General features: G+C 46.5%; 1 protein-coding gene across 1 annotated transcript in view; it reads left to right on the top strand.

Annotated features, from left to right (window-relative positions):
• The window catches only part of ACACB (acetyl-CoA carboxylase beta), a 145,597-nt gene that overhangs the window by 71,239 nt on the left and 54,938 nt on the right, over positions 1 to 19,420 (top strand). Inside the window, 13 exon segments of the mRNA XM_007180091.2 lie at positions 562 to 671; positions 886 to 967; positions 2,484 to 2,582; positions 3,894 to 4,003; positions 4,098 to 4,208; positions 7,148 to 7,357; positions 7,646 to 7,816; positions 10,361 to 10,522; positions 12,361 to 12,524; positions 15,203 to 15,353; positions 15,452 to 15,555; positions 16,610 to 16,691; positions 19,168 to 19,313. Of these exon segments, the coding sequence (XP_007180153.2) occupies positions 562 to 671; positions 886 to 967; positions 2,484 to 2,582; positions 3,894 to 4,003; positions 4,098 to 4,208; positions 7,148 to 7,357; positions 7,646 to 7,816; positions 10,361 to 10,522; positions 12,361 to 12,524; positions 15,203 to 15,353; positions 15,452 to 15,555; positions 16,610 to 16,691; positions 19,168 to 19,313 (1,702 nt within the window).

A 19,420-nucleotide genomic window follows, 5' to 3' on the forward strand; every position in this document is an offset into this window, starting at 1 on the left:
TAGTGGTTAGAATTCCAGGCTTTCACTGCCGTGGCCTGGGTTCAGTCCCTGGTCGGGGACCTGAGATCCTGCAAGCCGCGTGGCAAGGCCAAAAATTTAAAAAAAAAAAAAAAAAAGAATTTTTAAAACCCACCTCTAATCCGACTATCTTGATAGCTTGTTTCCTTCTTTTTCGTTGCCTGTCCAGACACCCATGTGTTTTCTTTTTTTTCTGATGTGGACCACTTTTGAAGTCTTTATTGTTTATGTTTTGGTTTTTTTGGCCATGAGGCATATGGGATCTTAGCTCCCTGACCAGGGATCGAACCCACACCCCCTGCATTGGAAGCACAGAGTCTTAACCACTGGACCACCAGGGAAGTCCCCAGATACACATATATTTTCACATGATTAAAGTCATACTCAGTTTTCATTGAACTATCATATACATTTGTCCATCGTTGCCCTAGAATCTTCATGGTTATCCTTTCAGTGGCGGTGCGTGATTGCATCCTGCAGATGTCCTGTCCTCGACTTCAGTCTCTCAGCCCTTCTTTTCTTTTCTCTCTTGTTTAATACCAGAGTATATCAAGATGGCAGATCAGTACGTCCCCGTCCCAGGAGGGCCCAACAACAACAATTATGCCAACGTGGAGCTGATTGTGGACATTGCCAAGAGGATCCCCGTGCAGGTAAGTCAGACAGGACACCCCAGTCTATCCACGGCGTGGGTGACACCCTGAGCGCTGGAGCAACCTGATTCCGCAGTTTGGAAGGGATGGAGGAGCTGGGTCCTAGGAGACTCTGAAATCCAGGGCTGATGTAACCCAGCAAAGAGCTTCTGGGGTGTGATGGGAGGCGGGTTCTTGAAGAAAGACCTTTGTTCATGCCTCTCTGTGTTTGCAGGCGGTGTGGGCTGGCTGGGGCCATGCTTCTGAAAACCCCAAACTTCCGGAGCTCCTGCACAAGCACGAGATTGCTTTCTTAGGTAGAGTGCGCCTCCATCGGATGTGTGGGAATTGGGGTGTTGATGGGATGCTTGGTGGGTCAGATTCTCTTTAATACAGCCCTGTAAGGAGGCGACCAGTTTGATATTCCCACATCACACTTTCATGGTCAGGAGCAAATGAATCCAGGGGTGGGAGGTCATGTGGATAGGTCCGCCAGCCCAGGGAAATAGGAGCCATTACCATGGTTACCACAGCAGAATAATGCCGGGCAAGCAGAACCCTCTGCTGGTGTTCCTGTTGGTACTGAGATACCAGTCATGTTCAGATTTCTAACTAGGATTGGAAACCTTTCTGATAAGGCCACACCTTTTCTTGGGCTGTTCTCAGACCTTTGGAATGCCCTCAGCCCCTGGGACCAGAGCCCCTCATCTCTACTATTTATTAGGTAAAATGATACTTATTGTCTATGGCATCTGTTTGTTTCAGGATTTGGATTTGAAATTTGTAAACTTTGCTCAGTTACACTCTCTGTTATGTGTGATGGGAATCATTTACCATCCCCAATAAATCCCTATTGCTGCTCCTTATCTCTGGGCCCACAACCCAGACTCGCATATAAAGCAGCTTGGTGCTAAGTCAATACCTGATATTCACCTAAGGGTCTGCCTGGTGACCTGTGCTCGCTGATGTGTTCTTTGTCCATGACCTCTGATTGGCTGTCACATGGGACTCTCATTATCTCTCATGTTTAATTCTGGAGATTGATGGTCCAGCCCCAGAGCCAGCCAACTGCAGCCCAGGCCAAATCTGGCCTGCTGCCTGCTTTTGTAAATAAAGTTTTGTTTTTTGTTTTTTTTAAATAAATTTATTTTATTTTATTTATCTATTTTTGGCTGCGTTGGGTCTTTGTTGCTGCACGCGGGCTTTCTATAGTTACGGCAAGAGGGGGCTACTCTTCGTTGCGGTGCACAGGCTTCTCATTGCGGTAGCTTCTCTTGTTGCGGAGCACGGGCTCTAGGTGCGTGGGCTTCAGTAGTTGTGGCTCGTGGGCTCCAGAGCGCACCTCAGTAGTTGTGGCACACGGGCTTAGTTGCTCCGTGGCATGTGGGATCTTCCCGGCCCAGGGCTCGAACCCGTGTCCCCTGCATTGGCAGGCGGATTCTTAACCACTGCACCACCAGGGAAATCCCGTAAATAAAGTTTTATTGAAACACGGCCCTGCCCATTCATTTATGTATTGCTTATGGCTCGTTATAGAAAAAGTTTGCATGGTCTAGTGTTTTGAGGTGCTGGCTTGCCCCCTTGGTCTAGCTTTTTGCTAGTGAACTTTGTATAGGCCACCGAGCTTTGGCTGTAAATCACGTTTACAATCCACATGTATTGAAAGTTGACTGGTAAAGTAGCAGACTAATAGATTTTTTTCTTCCCCAACTTGATGTTAAATCCTTGGAAGCTGGGACTTGGGGACTTTTCTTTGGGTACCTGGTTGGCACCCGGCTTCCAGGGCCTTGTGGCTGACTTGAGTCTGCCTTCCCCTTTGCCCCAATCCCTCAGGCCCTCCCAGCGAGGCCATGTGGGCACTGGGAGACAAGATCGCCTCCACCATCGTGGCCCAGACGCTGCAGATCCCAACGCTGCCCTGGAGCGGAAGCGGTAAGCGACCCTGAACCTCACTTCGGGGGAACTCCTGGGCCCAATCTTGCTAGTGTGAGCAGAGGGGGTGACAGGAGTATACTTTTTTAATTCTTTCATTAAAAATTTTTTCAATGGGCTTCCCTGGTGGCGCAGTGGTTGAGAATCCGCCTGCCAATGCAGGGGACACGGGTTCGAGCCCCGGTCTGGGAAGATCCCACATGCCGCGGAGCAACTGGGCCCGTGAGCCACAACTACTGAGCCTGCGTGTCTGGAGCCTGTGCTCCGCAACAAGAGAGGCCGCGATCGTGAGAGGCCCGCGCACCGCGATGAAGAGTGGCCCCCGCTTGCCACAATTGGAGAAAGCCCTCGCACAGAAACGAAGACCCAACACAGCCATAAATAAATAAATAAATAAAAATTAAAAAAAAAAAAAATTTTTTTCAATGATCATGAAAGTGGTCCTATTTCATTGTAGACAACTTAGAAAATAGGAGAAGTACAGAAAAAGAAATAGAAATCCTTTATAATCGACTGACCCGGTTTTTATCATTTGTTATGTTGTTCCAGCCTTTTTTCTAGGCACATCCTTTAAAAAACCAGAGCTCTAACATTTAATAGTTTGTGACTTGTTTTTTCTCACTAATCTTTCTATGTCAGTAAATACACTTTACAGCATTTAAAATGCCTGCAAAGGACTATGTTATACAGACATACCGTAATTGACTTAACAATCCTCTATAGTTATACATTTAGGTTGTTTCCGATGAATTTTTTTCTAAGTCTGAAAATATTGAAAGCTTTGATAGTCCTGTACCTAACTTTCTATGTCCATTTTAATCACTTCCTTAGGATAAATTCCTGAAAGTGGAATTTCTAGGATAAATTAAAAAAATAAACAGGAAAAACGTCTCAAGAGTTTCTTATTCAGTTTGAGTTTTTTCCTCCAAAGATTGAATTTTAAATTTAGAATGAAAAGTTTGTTTCTGTTTTTGTTTTTTTTTTTAAATCTTCACAGGGTTTTGGAAAGTAATGAGTCACATACGAATGACTCCATAAGGTAGAGTTGGAGTTGGGAATTTTTTGGATTCAGGTTAATATGGCTGTTCTTGGTAGACTCAAGTCTGAATTTTCTTAAGCTTGGTTTCCCATTCAGGGTTGAGTCAGTCCTTAAGGAAATTAAAATCCACTGCAGGAAGCTGAAGGGCTGTGTCTGAATTCTGCTGGTCCAGAGGCCAGGTCTAGAGTGGCTTTGGTGGGAAGAGGCCCTGTGTTTCTGTGTCATGTCTATGCTCTTTTGGGGAAGATTCAGTTTTCTTTGTGACCCTCCAGGTCTGACGGTGGAGTGGGCAGAAGATAGTCTGCAGCCGGGGCAAAGGATCAGTGTCCCAGAGTACATTTATAACGATGGTTGCGTGAAAGATGTCGATGAGGGCTTGGAGGTAAACGCTCCTGGGGGGTCAGGTGCCAGAACCTTCTCAACATCCTGGTAGCAGCGGAAACCTCTAAAGTGGTCTGTTTGTCCTTTGCCCCCAGGCAGCAGAAAAAATTGGTTTTCCCTTGATGATCAAAGCTTCTGAAGGCGGTGGAGGGAAAGGCATCCGGAAGGCAGAGACTGCTGAGGACTTCCCAATACTTTTCAGACAAGTGAGCAGTTCGCGCTGCATATTTTTCCATGTGTCTTTGGGAATTGTGTTTATTCAGTTGGTGGCCACCAGATTCTTTCCACTAACATTATTGTGTCACAATCAAGAGGACACTTGCAGGAGCTGCAATATTGCTGTGTTGTGTTGCAAAACAAATGCATACATTTTTACTCGCAGAAGTCCAAGGTTTTTGTTGATCTGTACACTATTTCCTTAAGATGTTTGATTCTATGAATCAGTGTGTCTCTAAAGGATTTCAGAGGTATCTGCTTGTGTCTATATTTGTCTATTGAGAGATGGGATATTTTGTACATTTTAGCAGTTTCAATATTTTTAACATTTCTAGACAATTGATTTTTATTGTCCGAACGAATTGTATATTTACTTATTTGTAGCTGGTTTTCCACTTTTAAAACATTATGCCCAGGGGGTAGGGGAAGGGATAAATTAGGAGCCTGTGATTAACATATACACACTACTACGTATAAAATAGATAACGAACAAGGGCCTACTGTATAGCATGGGAACTATACTTAATATTATGTAATAACCTATAAGGGAAAAGAATCTGAAAAAGAAAAAAATGTATATATAAAACTGAATTGGGCTTCTCTGGTGGCACAGTGGTTAAGAATCCACCTGCCAATGCAGGGGACACGGGTTCAAGCCCTGGTCCGGGAAGATCCCACATGCCACGGAGCAACTAAGCCTGTGCGCCACAACTACTGAACCTGCGCTCTAGAGCCCGTGCTCCGCAACAAGAGAAGCCACCACAATGAGAAGCCCACGCACCGCAACAACGAGTAACCCCCGCTCACCGCAGCTAGAGAAAGCCCGTATGCAGCAACGAAGACCCAACGCAGCCAAAAATAAAATAAAAAAAACAAAAAACACTGAATTGCTGTGCTGTACAGTTGAAACGTACATGATATAGTAAATCAACTATACTTCAATTAAAAAATTTTTTAAAACGTCACCCAGCTATAGATTAAAGAAAAACCCGTTATGCCCATTGTTGGCAATGTTTATAAAAATTCATACCGGTAATCTTCCTGTTCTTAACCCAACTATTTTAATATTTCTAGTTTTTCTTGTAGACCTTGCTCACATGTATATTTAATTTATTTTATTTTTTAAATTTTTATTTTTTTATTGAAGTATAGTGATTTACGATGTTTCAGGTGTACAGCGAAGTGATTCAGTTATACATATATACCTCTTCTTTTTCACATTCTTTCCTATTATAGGTTATTACAAAATATTTACATGTATATTTTAAGGAGTTGTATTTGGCCTACACAACATTTTGTTCTACGTTTAAAAAATTTCAAATTGTGGATCATAAACAGTTTTACCCTGTCCAGTCCTTACGGTTATTTTGATGATTGCACAGTATTCCCTATGTGGCCATTGTCTTATTTATCAAACCTTTGCTTTTTTGTGAAATGTTAAGCTTGCTTCCATTTTCATTATTATACACAGTGCCACTATAGTATAATATGGTATTTAATACTATAAATAATATTTAGCTTTTTTTTCCTCTTCTGAATTATTTTCTTGGGTAAAGACCGTGGGGGAAGAGGGATTTAGTTAAATAGCATGTACTTTACACGCACTGACAAATACATACCAGTAAATTGCGTTCTCAAAAGGTTTACCGATTATGCAGCTGTGGGCCATGTGTGAGTATTATATAAAGTAGTGGTTTCACTACCACATGCCCCTATTGGGATGTACTGGTTTGGGAGTATTTTGGGGGGAAGAATTTATATTTTTGGGAAAGTTGCAACAGCAGTACAGAGTCCCCATCTACCTTTCACCTCCTTTCCCCTATTGTTAACATCTTTTGTAACAATACCATGACTGTCACAACTAAGAGATTAATTTCATTAATCCATGTCTATTAAGTGAACTCCAGACTTGATCTGGATCACCCCACTTCTCCCCACTAATATCCCCTTTCTGTTTCAGGATCCAGTCCTGGATCCTACCTTGCATTTAGGGGTTGTACAGATTTTAAAGCTTTTTTCTTTCTTTTTTAAAAAACAGGCTTTACTCTTTAGGGTAGTTTTTAATTCACAGCAAAATTAAGTGGAAAGGACAGAGTTCCCATACACCCCCTGTTCCCCAACCACATGCAGAGCCTCCCCCAAGCTTGCTTTTTTTAGTTACACGAGTGCAATATGAAAATGTTCTCAGTGTCAACACTCAGGCAATTCAGTCATACGTTACGAATAAAAAAGGAAAGGTCCCTTTCGCAACAACACCTCTCAACCCCTCGCCCCTTCTCAGGTGTAACCCCTGTTAGCCACTGGGTTTCTTTCCAGTACTTTTACTGTAGTATAGACTTTTACATAGACCTTCATATAATTCTGTTTTATTATTTTTCACATAGGTGGGATCATCCCATGTGTTATTGCAACTTGCTTTTACAAAGAATTTGTCTTAGAAATAATTCCATGTGAACACTTATTTTTACTTCATTTTTAAGGGTCTCTGGACAACATGCCTGTGAGACAATGCCTTTTAGACATTAAAAGTATGGAGTAAGTCGGTCTGTAGGTTCCACTGAGGAGAGCTGGCTGAGAGAGTGAATTAAGTGGGAGGAAGAGAAGCCTACAGAGTAGTGTGTTTTGGTTCTATTTTTGTTTCAAGAAACATTTTCTCTGTACGCATAGAAGAAAACCAATTTGTACCCAACTCTTAACAGCATATTATCCTTAGGAGATGGTGTTGCAGGAGAATTTCAGTTTCTGCATTATGTATTTTCATCATATTTGACTTAAAAACCACGAGAATGTAATGTCTTTGAGAGAGGTAAAACTAAAAGATCGGCAAAACCAAGGGCATCCCTGCCATTGTTTCGCGCCCTCTTTGGAGAACTTCCTGCCCCAGCCCTGCTTCCCCAGGGAAGAGCCAGCCACCCTGCCGTCCCCCCAGGTGCAGAGCGAGATCCCCGGCTCCCCAGTCTTTCTCATGAAGCTGGCCCAGCACGCCCATCACCTGGAGGTCCAGCTCCTCGCTGACCAGTATGGGAACGCCGTGTCCCTGTTTGGGCGTGACTGTTCCATCCAGCGGAGGCATCAGAAGATCATAGAGGAGGCGCCGGCCACCATTGCCGCGCCGGCCGTGTTCGAGATCATGGAGCAGGTGGGCTCTGGGGAGTTCGGGGGGAGGTATCTCAGCTCAGAACCATCAAGAGCTCTCAATAGTCCAAGTTGCCAAAGTGGGGTGGGTGTCCAAGAAGAGACCAAGTGGCGGTGGGGGACCCATCGTGGAGACGATATCAGCCTCACGTGGGGTTACTGGAGTACAGTCTCGGAGGTCCCAAGGTAGCTTACACACAGCAGGTCCTCAGCCTGCCTTTGGTGAGGGAGCTAGTACGTTTTCCCCGAGACAACCACTGGAAGCCCCTCGCCCACCTCCGTCTCTCTGCAGTGTGCCGTGCGCCTGGCCAAGACCGTGGGCTACGTGAGCGCGGGGACCGTTGAATACCTCTACAGCCAGGATGGCAGCTTCCACTTCTTGGAGCTGAATCCCCGCCTGCAGGTGGAACATCCCTGCACGGAAATGATCGCCGATGTCAACCTGCCGGCCGCCCAGCTACAGGCAAGGAAACGGGCTCCGAGCCCTGGGGCTTCTTCTGCCCAGAGTGGGGGTCCCCTGTCCTGCTCAGATTAGACCTCCCTGCTCGTCTCTTGGCTGGTGTCCTGGGGAGTGACTGTTTTAATGTGTGGGTAGCACGGAGAGCCATGCAGTGGTTTGTCACCTTCGTCTGGCCATATAGCCCTTGGAGAAACTGGCAAAAGCCATGGACCTTCACCCTGGAAAAATCTATTTTATACAATTTGGGGGCATTTGTAGACCTCCCCAGTACCCGTTCATAGACCTTTTTTTCATTACAGCCTCCTCATGGAGCCCTTTTAGATATTTCCGCCCCTAATTTCTCCCCTATGAAATGTTAATATCACAGATATACTGTATATCGGTTTGGATACTGTAGTATAGCTGTGCGTTATATAGGCATACCTTGTTTTATTGCACTTTGCTTTATTGCATTTTTTGTTTGTTTTTTTGTTTTTTACAAATGGAAGGTTTGTGGCAACCCTGTGTCGAGCAAGTTTCAATGGTGCCATTTTTCCAACAGCATTTGCTTGTTTCGTGTCTGTGTCACACTTTGCTAATTCTTGCAATATTTCAAACCCTCCACCAGCAAAAAGATTAAGACTCTCTGAAGGCTCAGGTGATGATTAGCATTTTTTAGCAATAAAGTATTTTTTATTTAAGGTACGCACATTGTTCTTTCAGACATACTGCTATTGCACACTTAATAGACTACAGTATAGTGTAAATGGAACTTTTATATGTGCTGGGAATCCAAAAAATTTGTGTGACTTGCTTTATTGCAATATTCGCTTTATTGTGGTGGTCGGAATTGAACCCCCAATATCGCCAGGGTCTGCCTGTACATAGAAAGAGTAAGATTATTTTCACCCCCAAGAACAAATGTTTGCCCTCTTGGGCTCACCCCTGCTAAGAACATGTCACCCAGAGTTAGGAACTCTTGCATTAATAGAAACTCTTTAATTTTTTTATTAATATCTCCTTCCTTCCTCCCTTTCTTTCTTTCTTGAAAATTTCTTCTAAATTTTTAAAAATTTAAATTTTGATTAAATTTAATTAACTGAAAATTTAATTTAATTAGTTTTTTTTTTTTTTAAGAAATTCACGTTCTTTTATTTATTTATTTATTTATTTATGACTGTGTTGAGTCTTCGTTTCTGTGCGAGGGCTTTCTCTAGTTGCGGCAAGTGGGGACCACTCTTCATCGCGGTGCGCGGGCCTCTCACCATCGCGGCCTCTCTTGTTGCGGAGCACAGGCTCCAGACGCGCAGGCTCAGTAATTGTGGCTCACGGGCCCAGTTGCTCCGTGGCATGTGGGATCTTCCCAGACCAGGGCTCGAACCCGTGTCCCCTGCATTGGCAGGCAGATTCTCAACCACTGCGCCACCAGGGAAGCCCATTTAATTAGTTTTTACTTTGATTTAATTAGAACTTAACTTTAATGTCTTAAAAATCCTCCCAGAGTTTTTATTCCATTTTTTATTTTGCTTATTTTTTTCAGTTTGAAAAATTTCAGAAAAGTTGCAAAAATAATACAATTAACACCCCTACCCTGCACCTCGGTCCACCACTTGTTAGCATCTGACCACATTTGCTTCCTCTCTCTCTATTTGTGTTTTTGTATAATTTTTTGTTTTTTCTTGGCTCAACCTTTTGAGAGATGTTTTGGCTTGAACTTCATGCCACTTTGCTTCTAAATCTTTCGGATAAGAACCTCCCAGGAATAATACCGCGGTAGAATCGCCCCACTCCAGAAACAGAGCTTTGACACCCTCCACTTACCTATCTGTTACTTACTGTCCACAGGAAAGTTTTCCCTGTTGTCCCAATAATTTGTTGCTGTCCTTTGTTTTTCAAGTCCAGGATCCAGTCCAGGACCCATACATCCCTTTCCATTTTCGTGTCTCCTAATCTCTTTAATCTGGAACCGTTCCCCAGTCTTATTTTTTTGTCCTTGATGTTGACATTTGTGAAGTGTTCTGGCACAATGTCCCTCCATTTGGATTTGCCTGGTCATTTCTTCCTGCTGGAAGTCACTTAAACCCTTTGGCAGGATATTACACAGGTACCACTGGGTCCCTTTTAGTGTGTCACATCCAAAGACCCAGCAGATTCACTTTGATCTTTTGGTTCACCTGGTGTCCGTCACTGTCTGTTTTTCACTCGGTCCTCCAGCCCAGCTTTCCCTGTGTCCTTCACAAAACCTTCTTTGACTCTGCAGCTGGACACCATTCCCCCACCCCTTCCACAGCACTAAGGATCTGTAACTTTTATTTGATGCTCACGATGTTGTTCTGTGACTGTCGCTTCTTTTCCCAGCAACACAGTTCACTCCTTGGGGGCAGGGTCAAGCCATCTGTCTTTCTCTCTCCGTGCCTCTCCTGCCACTGTGTCGCCCGGTCTGGTGGGCACAGGAGGAGCTCAGTATATCCGAAATCATTCACCACCACCCTCAACCTCCATCGCCTCTAGCACTGGCCTCCGCGTTTGGGCACTGACCCTCTTTTGGGATGGATTTCTTGATTTCAGATCGCCATGGGCGTGCCTCTGCACCGGCTGAAGGATATCCGGCTTCTGTATGGAGAGTCCCCATGGGGGGTGACGCCCATTTCTTTTGAGGCCCCTTCCAACCCTCCCATCGCCCGAGGCCACGTCATTGCGGCCAGAATCACCAGTGAAAACCCAGACGAGGCAAGTCTGAGGGCCCTGAGTTTCCACCATCTCCGACCTCCCAGCGTGTGGCAGACCCCGAACCTTAGCCTGTTGAGACACCCAGGTTCACTGTTTACAGGCGAGGACGCTGGGATGCGGGAAAGGACATGTCACGGTTTATCCACATGTGATGTGTCCCAGGTACCGGGCAGATGCCTTCATATGTCAGTTACATGACAGCCCTGCCACTGGGCATTGTGACCCCACATTACAGCTCGAGAGGTTGGGGTGACCACCTTCATGCCCGGGACTTGCTGAGGCCATGGCCAAGCCCCACTGGTGGACTATACAGACCACGTCCATCTTTGGGACAGCCAGGTTTAGAGCACAGGTCCTTGGATTTGTGGCCCCATGAACTTTTTGCTGCAACATACAATCTGGTTCATTCTAAGGAGTCCCTATGTGACTTGTTCTTACTTGTGCCTTAAGATACCAACCAGCTGGCATCTATCAAGTTCACATGCTTACTGACAGTTGATTGTCACATAATCTCCATAATCTACCACAATTTTGTTTAATAACTACATTTAAGAAATTTGGGAGAAGAGAGGTTTGGGGTTTTTTTTACCTCTCACCTTTTTTTTTTTTTTAAATGAATTTATTTATTTATTTATTTATTTTTGGCTGCATTGGGTCTTCGTTGCTGTGCCCGGGCTTCCTCTAGTTGTGGAGAGCAGGGGCTACTCTTCATTGCGGTGCGCGGGCTTCTCATTGCGGTGGCTTCTCTTGTTGCAGAGCACGGGCTCTAGGCTCGCGGGCTTCAGTAGTTGTGGCACGTGGGCTCTAGAGCGCAGGCTCAGTAGTTGTGGTGCATGGGCTTAGTTGCTCTGCGGCATGTGGGATCTTCCCGGACTAGGGCTCGAACCCGTGTTCCCTGCATTGGCAGGCGGATTCTTAACCACTGCGCCACCAGGGAAGTCCTCCCACCCCACCCCCACCTTTTTAATGGAAGAATTTTAAACTATGGTGACTGTATTAGTTTGGGATCTTTGGCTACAGGCGAACAGTCAGTTCTGATGGTGGACAAGCAAAACGGGAAGTTTTCAGAGGGTTGATGCCTTGTTCACAGGTGCCTGGGAGGATGGAGGATCACGTGTAGAAATAGCCCAGGCACCTGGAACTTTCCATCTCTTGCCTCCAGGCATGTCTGCCAAAACGAATGCCTCCATCACAAGCTTCAAGAGTTCTAATCCCAGCAAGAGGATCCAACCCACCCCCCTTTACCACAATTATACTCAGAAGGGGTTGTGTCATCCCCGCAAAGGGAATTATGTGTGTGTTAGCATCAGCAAGGGCTAACACTGGATTTCCTTACCTGCTGAAATTTTCATAATCTGGAATTGGAAATCCAACTCCTCTTTTTTTTTTTTTGGCTGTGCTGCACAGCATGTGGGATCTTAGTTCCCTGACCAGGGATTGAACCCGTGGCCCCTGCAGTGGAAGCATGGAGTCTTAACCACTGGCCCACCAGGGAAATCCCGCCAACTCCTCTTTTATTTACACTTTTTATTGTCAACAATGGCAAACATTTAAAATCAATATGTACCTTCACTCAGCTCCATCAGTGATCACCGGTCCCAAACTTGGTGGTGGTTTTTTGACTTTTTTTTTTTTTTTTAAGTAAAAATGACACACATTGACGTGCTCACCTGGAAACACCTGCACCCCTAGTGAGAAGTATCAGTGTTTTATTCATCACGCTAAGCTCTTGGGTGTGTGGGGGTGGGGGCTCTTGGGTTTTCCTAGGATTTAATTCTGATGAACATATATCTGGAGTAACGATTTCTTCCATTTTGCTTTTTCTGTCTGGGCTCCAGGGGTTTAAGCCGAGCTCTGGAACGGTCCAGGAGTTGAATTTCCGCAGCAGCAAGAACGTGTGGGGTTATTTCAGCGTGGCTGCCACTGGAGGCTTACATGAATTTGCCGATTCCCAGTTTGGGCACTGCTTCTCCTGGGGAGAGAACCGGGAAGAGGCCATTTCGTCAGTATCTCCCTCCCTCCCTTCCTTCCCTCCCTCCCTTTGAGAAACTAAAAATTAGCCTGCTGCTTCAGATGCAGCAGCACTTTAGGAGACGAAGAGCAGACCCTATTTTAAATACCCTATGCTGAAGTCCGAGAACCCAGTCCGTCCTCTTCCCGTACTTGAGATCCATGACATACATGAAATCAGTTCACCAAGGTCATTGGTCTTGAGCTTATTACAGGTCGATCTTGAAGGAGATCCAAAGAATGTTCAAGGTGATTCTAAAAGTTTAAAAGGTGCTGAGTACTATAGCCTTTTTTAAAAAGGTGGTGCTGGTTGGGATGGGGCTGGGGATTCTTTTAAATTTAAACCTCATAAGTGGTCCCTGGAGGAACCTACATTGACAAAGAAGCTTACAAATTCCAAAACCTCCACATCTGTTTTTTAATTGTTGAAGTATAGTTGATTTATAATGTCGTGTTAATTACTGCGGTATAGCAAAGTGATTCAGTTATACCTATACATACATTCTTTTTTTTAACATTCTTTTCCATTATGGTTTATCATAGGACATTGAATATAGTTCTCTGTGCTATACACTAGGACCTCGGTGTGTATCCATTCTATATTTAAAAGCTTACATCTGCTAATCCCAACCTCCCACTCCATCCTCCCCCAACTCCCTCCCCCTTGGGAACCACCAGTTTGTTCTCTATGTCTGTGATCCTGTTTCTGTTTCATAGATAGGTTCATTTGTGTCATATTTTAGATTCCACATATAACTGATACCATATGGTATTTGTCTTTCTCTTTCTGATTTACTTCACTTAGTATGATAATCTCTAGTTACATGCATGTTGCTGCAGATGGCATTGTTTCATTCTTTTTTATGGCTGAGTACTGTTCCATTGTGTATATTTACCTCATCTTCTTTATCCATTCATCCGTCAATGGACATTTAGGTTGCTTTCATGTCTTGGCTACTGTGAATAGTGCTGCTATGAACATAGTGGTGCATGTATCTTTTTAAATTAGAGTTTTGTCCAGATATATGCCCGGGAGTGGGATTGCTAGATCATATGGTAATTTTATTTTTAGTTTTCTGAGGAACCTCCATACTGTTTTCCACAGTAGCTGCACCAACTTACATTCCCACCAACAGTGTAGGAGGGTTTCCCTTTTTTCCACACCCTCTCTAGCATTTGTTATTTGTAGACTTTTTAATGATGGCCATTCTGACCAGTGTGAGGTGGTACCTCACTGTAGTTTTGATTTGCATTTCCCTAAAAATTAGCAGTCAAAACCCCCGCATCTTAACATTTCTCCTGCCTTGACCTGGGAACAAAAAGGTAAACACCAGTTCAGTTTGTAAAATTAAACATTCTTGTGGAGGTGTCTTTTAGAGTGAAAAATCCCTAAGACATTTCATTTGAAAAGCATTTAAATCTGTCTGGCCTGGGGCGCTTAGCCATGAATTAAATGGAGTTTGGTGCTTTTGAGGGAGAGAGTTTCTTTGCCAGCTTTGAGTAATTCATCTTAATCAGTGAAAAATTGAGACGCTTGGAGCAAATAAGGATTAATAAAAGGTGGGATGGTGGTCAGCCAGCCCAGCTGTCTCCGAGTGAAGTGACCTGTGGCTTGTCCCACACTGTGAGTGGCCAGTAATCACTTCAGCAGAATAGGAAGGAAAAATTCCAGCTCTTATTGCTGTCAGTGTGCAAGAGGGGGATCAACTGTCCCTGTCTTCCCAGGACTGAGTGTTTCCTGGGATGTGGGATTTCTCAGTGCTAAAACTGAGAAAGTCCTGAGCCACACGGGACAAGTTGGTCACCTTTGAATCCAGTGGCTCAGCCTGTAGATGCAGGTTCAGGTCCCACACCCAACTTGCAGTAGCCTATTTGACACCCTCATTTAACCTCACTGCGTCTTCATTTTCTCACCCTCCCGCTGGGGTCTCGTGGCCCCTTTGTCACACCTGCTGACAGAACGCGGGAGCATCGTAACTGGTGTGAAAGCTCTCCTCTCCCACGAAGTGTTCTTATGCCCCTTCTTCCTCTGGTGCCTTTCCCCAAAACACTCTCCCTATGATTTCATGGAGAGTGGAGGTTTCTGCCCTTTGGACTGGACACCCTGTTTGGGGGGAGGCAGCCCCTCTGGGAAACGGGAGGTGGTTACAGCCAAGCACGTGTGGGCTGGTGACCGCCATGCCCAGAGGGGGGCACTGGTGTTGGCCACCTACTCGTGCACCCCAGGCACACCGGACAGCTGTGTGCACAGGTAAAGAGCGGCTCATTCTTGGGACACTGGGGGATTTTGATAGGTCCAGCGGGGGAGGGAGTCAGAGCAACTGGCATGGTTAATAACAATTATAATCACTGTAATAAATCATAGCAGCTAAGGTTTATTTTTCAGTGACCATGTGCTTTATACAGACTGTCTCATTTTAATCCCCAAGCATCTGTGTGAAGGCAAGGTTATTCCCCCATCTTCCAGATGAGGAAACTGAGGCCCAGGCAGTTAAGTCACTGGCCCAAGATTTGCTGTACCAGTCAATGCTGGAGCTGACATTGCCCCAAGCCGTCTGACTCAGGGCCCTCCCTAAACTTCTGTGCGGTTCTGACTCACTGGAAACCACTCCAGAACTTTGATGACGCATACGTTAATTGGGAAAACAATCCGTGTGCCTTCCCCTCAAGGAACATGGTGGTGGCTTTGAAGGAACTGTCCATCCGGGGCGACTTCAGGACCACTGTGGAATATCTCACCAACCTCCTGGAGACCGAGAGCTTCCAGAACAACGACATTGACACCAGCTGGTTGGATAATCTCATCGCCGAGAAAGTGCAGGTGGGGAGCTGCACGTGTCTCCCCTGGGGGTCCTGGAGCCCTCCTGGCTCCCCGTGGCTTTGGTCACTGTGGATACTGACATGCAGAGTCTCTCCCAGGCCGAGAAGCCGGATATCATGCTCGGGGTGGTGTGCGGAGCCTTGAACGTGGCCGACTCGATGTTCAGGACCTGCATGACGGATTTCTTACACTCGCTGGAAAGGTGGGGCCCACGCGTACTTCCTTTCCCCTCTTGGGATACGTGTTGGTGGCAAGTAAGGCAGAAACATGCTTTATTTGGGTGTAAATCCATCACCAAGCAATTAGTGAACCTCTCCTACGTGCTTGCCTCTGTAGAATTCCTTGGATAAACCTGGACTGCCCTAGAAGAGGCTGGGGTAGGGGGCGGGAGGGGAGGGATACTCAAGGCCAAGGCAGCCATCATCCTATAGACAGCAGTGCGCTTATTCGTGCTGACCTGTGCAAGGTACGTCGTAACACTCAGGAGTTCAGAGAGGAGGAGGTGGACTTGAGAAGCAAAGCGGGTTATAGGTCACCTCTACAAATGGTTCTTTCCCATACCCTCACCTGAATCAGGTGACCAGTGAAATGGACCCTGTGGAAGTGGCCAGGAGCTCCCTCTTAGGATAGACCAGGGTTTCCCAACCTCAGCACCGCTGACATTTTGGGCTGGGTCATCTTTTGTGGTGAGCGCTGTCCTGTGGGACAGGGTAGGAAGTTAGCGTCCCTGGTCCCATCCATTGCATCCCCTCTCCCCCTGGAAGTCAGGACCATCAAGTATGTCTCCAGATATCGCCAGATGTCCTCGGGGTAGAGGCAAACCCTACCCTCCCACCCCACATTGAAAACCACTGTGGTAGGCAAAGGAAACTACTGAAAGGGAACTAGAAGGGCGAAAGTTCTTAGTGCTTGGATAATACGCTTTTGAATGGTAATAGAATCACAATCCGTGCATTCGTTTCCTTCATAAGCAGGCGGCAGAATTCCCACGTAAGGAATTTTTTCAAGAAGAAGCAATATGGTTATTGCTTCTTAGAGAGCCTTTTTGAAATGTCACATCCCGTAGCAAGAGCAGTTTCCTTAAGTTCTAAGGGATGTCAGGTTCCTTGGGACTCTCCATTCCTTGCCTTTTATCAGTCAGGTGTGTTGATAGTTAGAAGAGGCAAAGAGTGGATGGGTTTTCATATCCAGGGGATGGATGGCTGCGGAGTTCTTGGTCACTCCCAAACTGACCACAGGTCTGTCTTCTCTCTCAGGGGCCAGGTCCTCCCCGCAGACTCTCTGCTGAACATTGTGGATGTAGAATTAATCTACGGAGGCATTAAGTACATCCTCAAGGTAAAGGTCTCTGTTAGATGTCTCCCACACTCTGGTGGCTCAAGGGAGTTTTATTTCTGCGATGGGCCATCCCTGCAGTGGATTTTCTCATGCTTGGTCCCAGGACTCCCCGTGCAGTCCCGTGACCTTGAAATCTAAGGTCTTTGGATTCCGGAACCCATAGGCTTGAGCCATGCACACAAGGCACGATAGAGCGTGTATTGGTTTCCCGTGTCTGCCGTAAGGAAGTCCCATAAACTGGTGTCACTTCAAACAACAGAAATTTATAGTCTCTCAGTTCTGGAGGCCAGAAGTTCAAAATCAAGGTGTTGGCTGGGCCATGGTCTCTTTGAAGGCTCCCAGGGAGCATGCATTCCTAGCTTCTGGTAGCTGTGGGCAGTCCGTGGTGTTCCTTAGCTTGTAGGTTGTCACTCCAGTCTCTACCAGTCTCTGGCTTTATACGGCCACCTTCTCTGAGTGTGTCTGTGTCTGTCTGTCTTCACATCCTCATCCTTCTGTGCCTGTCTCTCTGGGTCTCTTCTCTTACAAGAACACCAGTCAGACTGGGTTTAGGGTTCAGCCTAATCCAGCACAACCCCTCCTTAACTAACTACATCCACAAAGACCCTATTTCCATTAAGGTCACAAGCTGAGGTTCCAGGGAGGACATGAATTTGGGGGGACATAATTCAACTCCTTACAAAGTGTGAGCCGGACCATTGCTCAAGAGCAGAGCGTGTGGGTGCATTTCCCAGGGCTGTGAGACTGGCTTTGTCCAGCGTCTCTGCACCGAGAATGAATGTGTGGATTTCCGACTGCTTCCAGGTCTATCACCAGCATCCCTAGAGCTTGTCAGGGTTGCTTTCCTCTGTTGGAAGTATCTAGTTACCTGTCCTGAGCCATCCCAGGCCAATTCAGCAGAGTATCAAAGAATATTTGAGATGTGCGAGCACAGGATGAGCCCCCTGGGTCCAAGTCGGGGTGACCTTTGGGAGCGATGTGTCCCTGGGAAGCCAGGGCCTCCCCAGCACTTCCCAGCCTCACATTCCATGGAAAAGGCAACAGAATTTTTATTTTCTCTTACCTGATTTTTAACATTGCTGAGCACACATTGAACTTTCAACTTTGGAGATTTTCAGGCTTCGTTCAGCCAAACGGGTGTGTTATCCACGTAACGTGTGTAAAATCGCTTCCCTTTTGGCCCTGATGCTTCCTGGCTACCTTTGGGGGCCTGGGGTCCCCTTGGGGGCTAAGGGGTCACCTTGATTTTAAATATGACACATGCTCGTTGTAGAAAATTTCAAAACAGCAAACAAGCATGAAGCGTCAGAAAAACGGTCCACCATGGGGGAGTTCCCTGGTGGTCTAGTGGTTAGGATTCTGCGCTTTCACTGCTGTGGCCCGGGTTCAGACGTTTTAGCAGACCTCTTTTCAGTTATTTTTTTCCTTATGCATTGATTTTATAAAGTTAAGATCATAGTGCAAATGTTTTTACTGCTTTGATATTATCATGGCCTATAGTTTCCCCCTGTTATTAGCAAGTTTTCCTTAACATCAGTTTAGAGTCTGCAGCACGGTCCAACAGAACTTTCCGCAGGTATGGAAATGTTCTAAATCTGCTCTGTCCAGTATGGGCCACCTGGGGCTATGGAGCACTTGAAATGTGGCGAGTGTAACTGAGGAGCTGAATTTTACCTTTCATTTAATTTTAATTAACTTACATTTGAACGTCTGGCTAGGGGCTACCATATTTGACAGTGCAGGTCTAGAACATTCCATGGCAGCACCCACTGTTGGAGAGCTCGTTTGAGTCTAGGTTTTCCCGTTACCATAAATAATGTGGCAATAAATATTCCTCTATTTCTTGCCATCTTTTGTCATTATATATATATTTCAGAGGTTGAGGGCTCTTTAGGGTGTTAGTTTTCTGAGAGAGAGCACATACTTTGAACTGAGGGCCAGGTGGGGCTGGTATTTCAGATTGAAATGCAGAGCCAAGGCCAGGGCCTGGCCGTATATGTCTCCTTCCAGCGTCCCAGATCCACTGTGTGCCCCTGGGCAGGGCCAGGTCTAGCGGGCAGAGCCCTAGTCCATGTCCAGGCCACTGATGGAGGCCCCAGGTCTGCCTCACCCAGAGCAAGGCCCCCATCTCCCTGGCTCCCAGGGCAGCCCTGCTTGGAGACAGGACCGGAAGAAAGCCCCCAGCCCTCCAGGGCACACAGTGGACAGTGATGCCCGGCCTGGGTCTACACCTGCGGCCGGCAGCCTCTAGCCCACCCACGGGGCAGGTGTGGCTCGCTGACCCCGGGCTCCCTCCCCGTCGCTGCTCCCTTGGGGTGAGTGAGGGCTGGCCCTCGAGAGGTGAGGTGTCCACCCCAGCACTCCCGCCGTGGACACTAGCCTTTGCTTGTGGTCAGGGGGGCCAGGCGGTGCTCTGGGGGCACAGGGCCAAGCAGGCATCCTCATTTCAGGTGGGGACATTGAACTGTCCCCACAGGTGGCCCGGCAGTCTCCAACCACGTTCGTCCTCATCATGAACGGCAGTCACATCGAGATCGACGCCCACCGGCTGAACGACGGGGGGCTGCTGCTGTCCTACAGTGGCAGCAGCTACACCACGTACCTGAAGGAGGAGGTCGACAGGTGTGTGGTCGTGGAGGGCACACAGAGCCAGCTCTCCCCTGCGGGTCTGAGGGTCTTCGCTAAGGCACCTTCTCTGGAACATTCTGGGGCTCCTGGAGAGGTTAATC

Source organism: Balaenoptera acutorostrata, chromosome 13 (genome assembly GCF_949987535.1).
Source record: "Balaenoptera acutorostrata chromosome 13, mBalAcu1.1, whole genome shotgun sequence".
Taxonomy (NCBI): Eukaryota; Metazoa; Chordata; class Mammalia; order Artiodactyla; family Balaenopteridae; genus Balaenoptera; species Balaenoptera acutorostrata.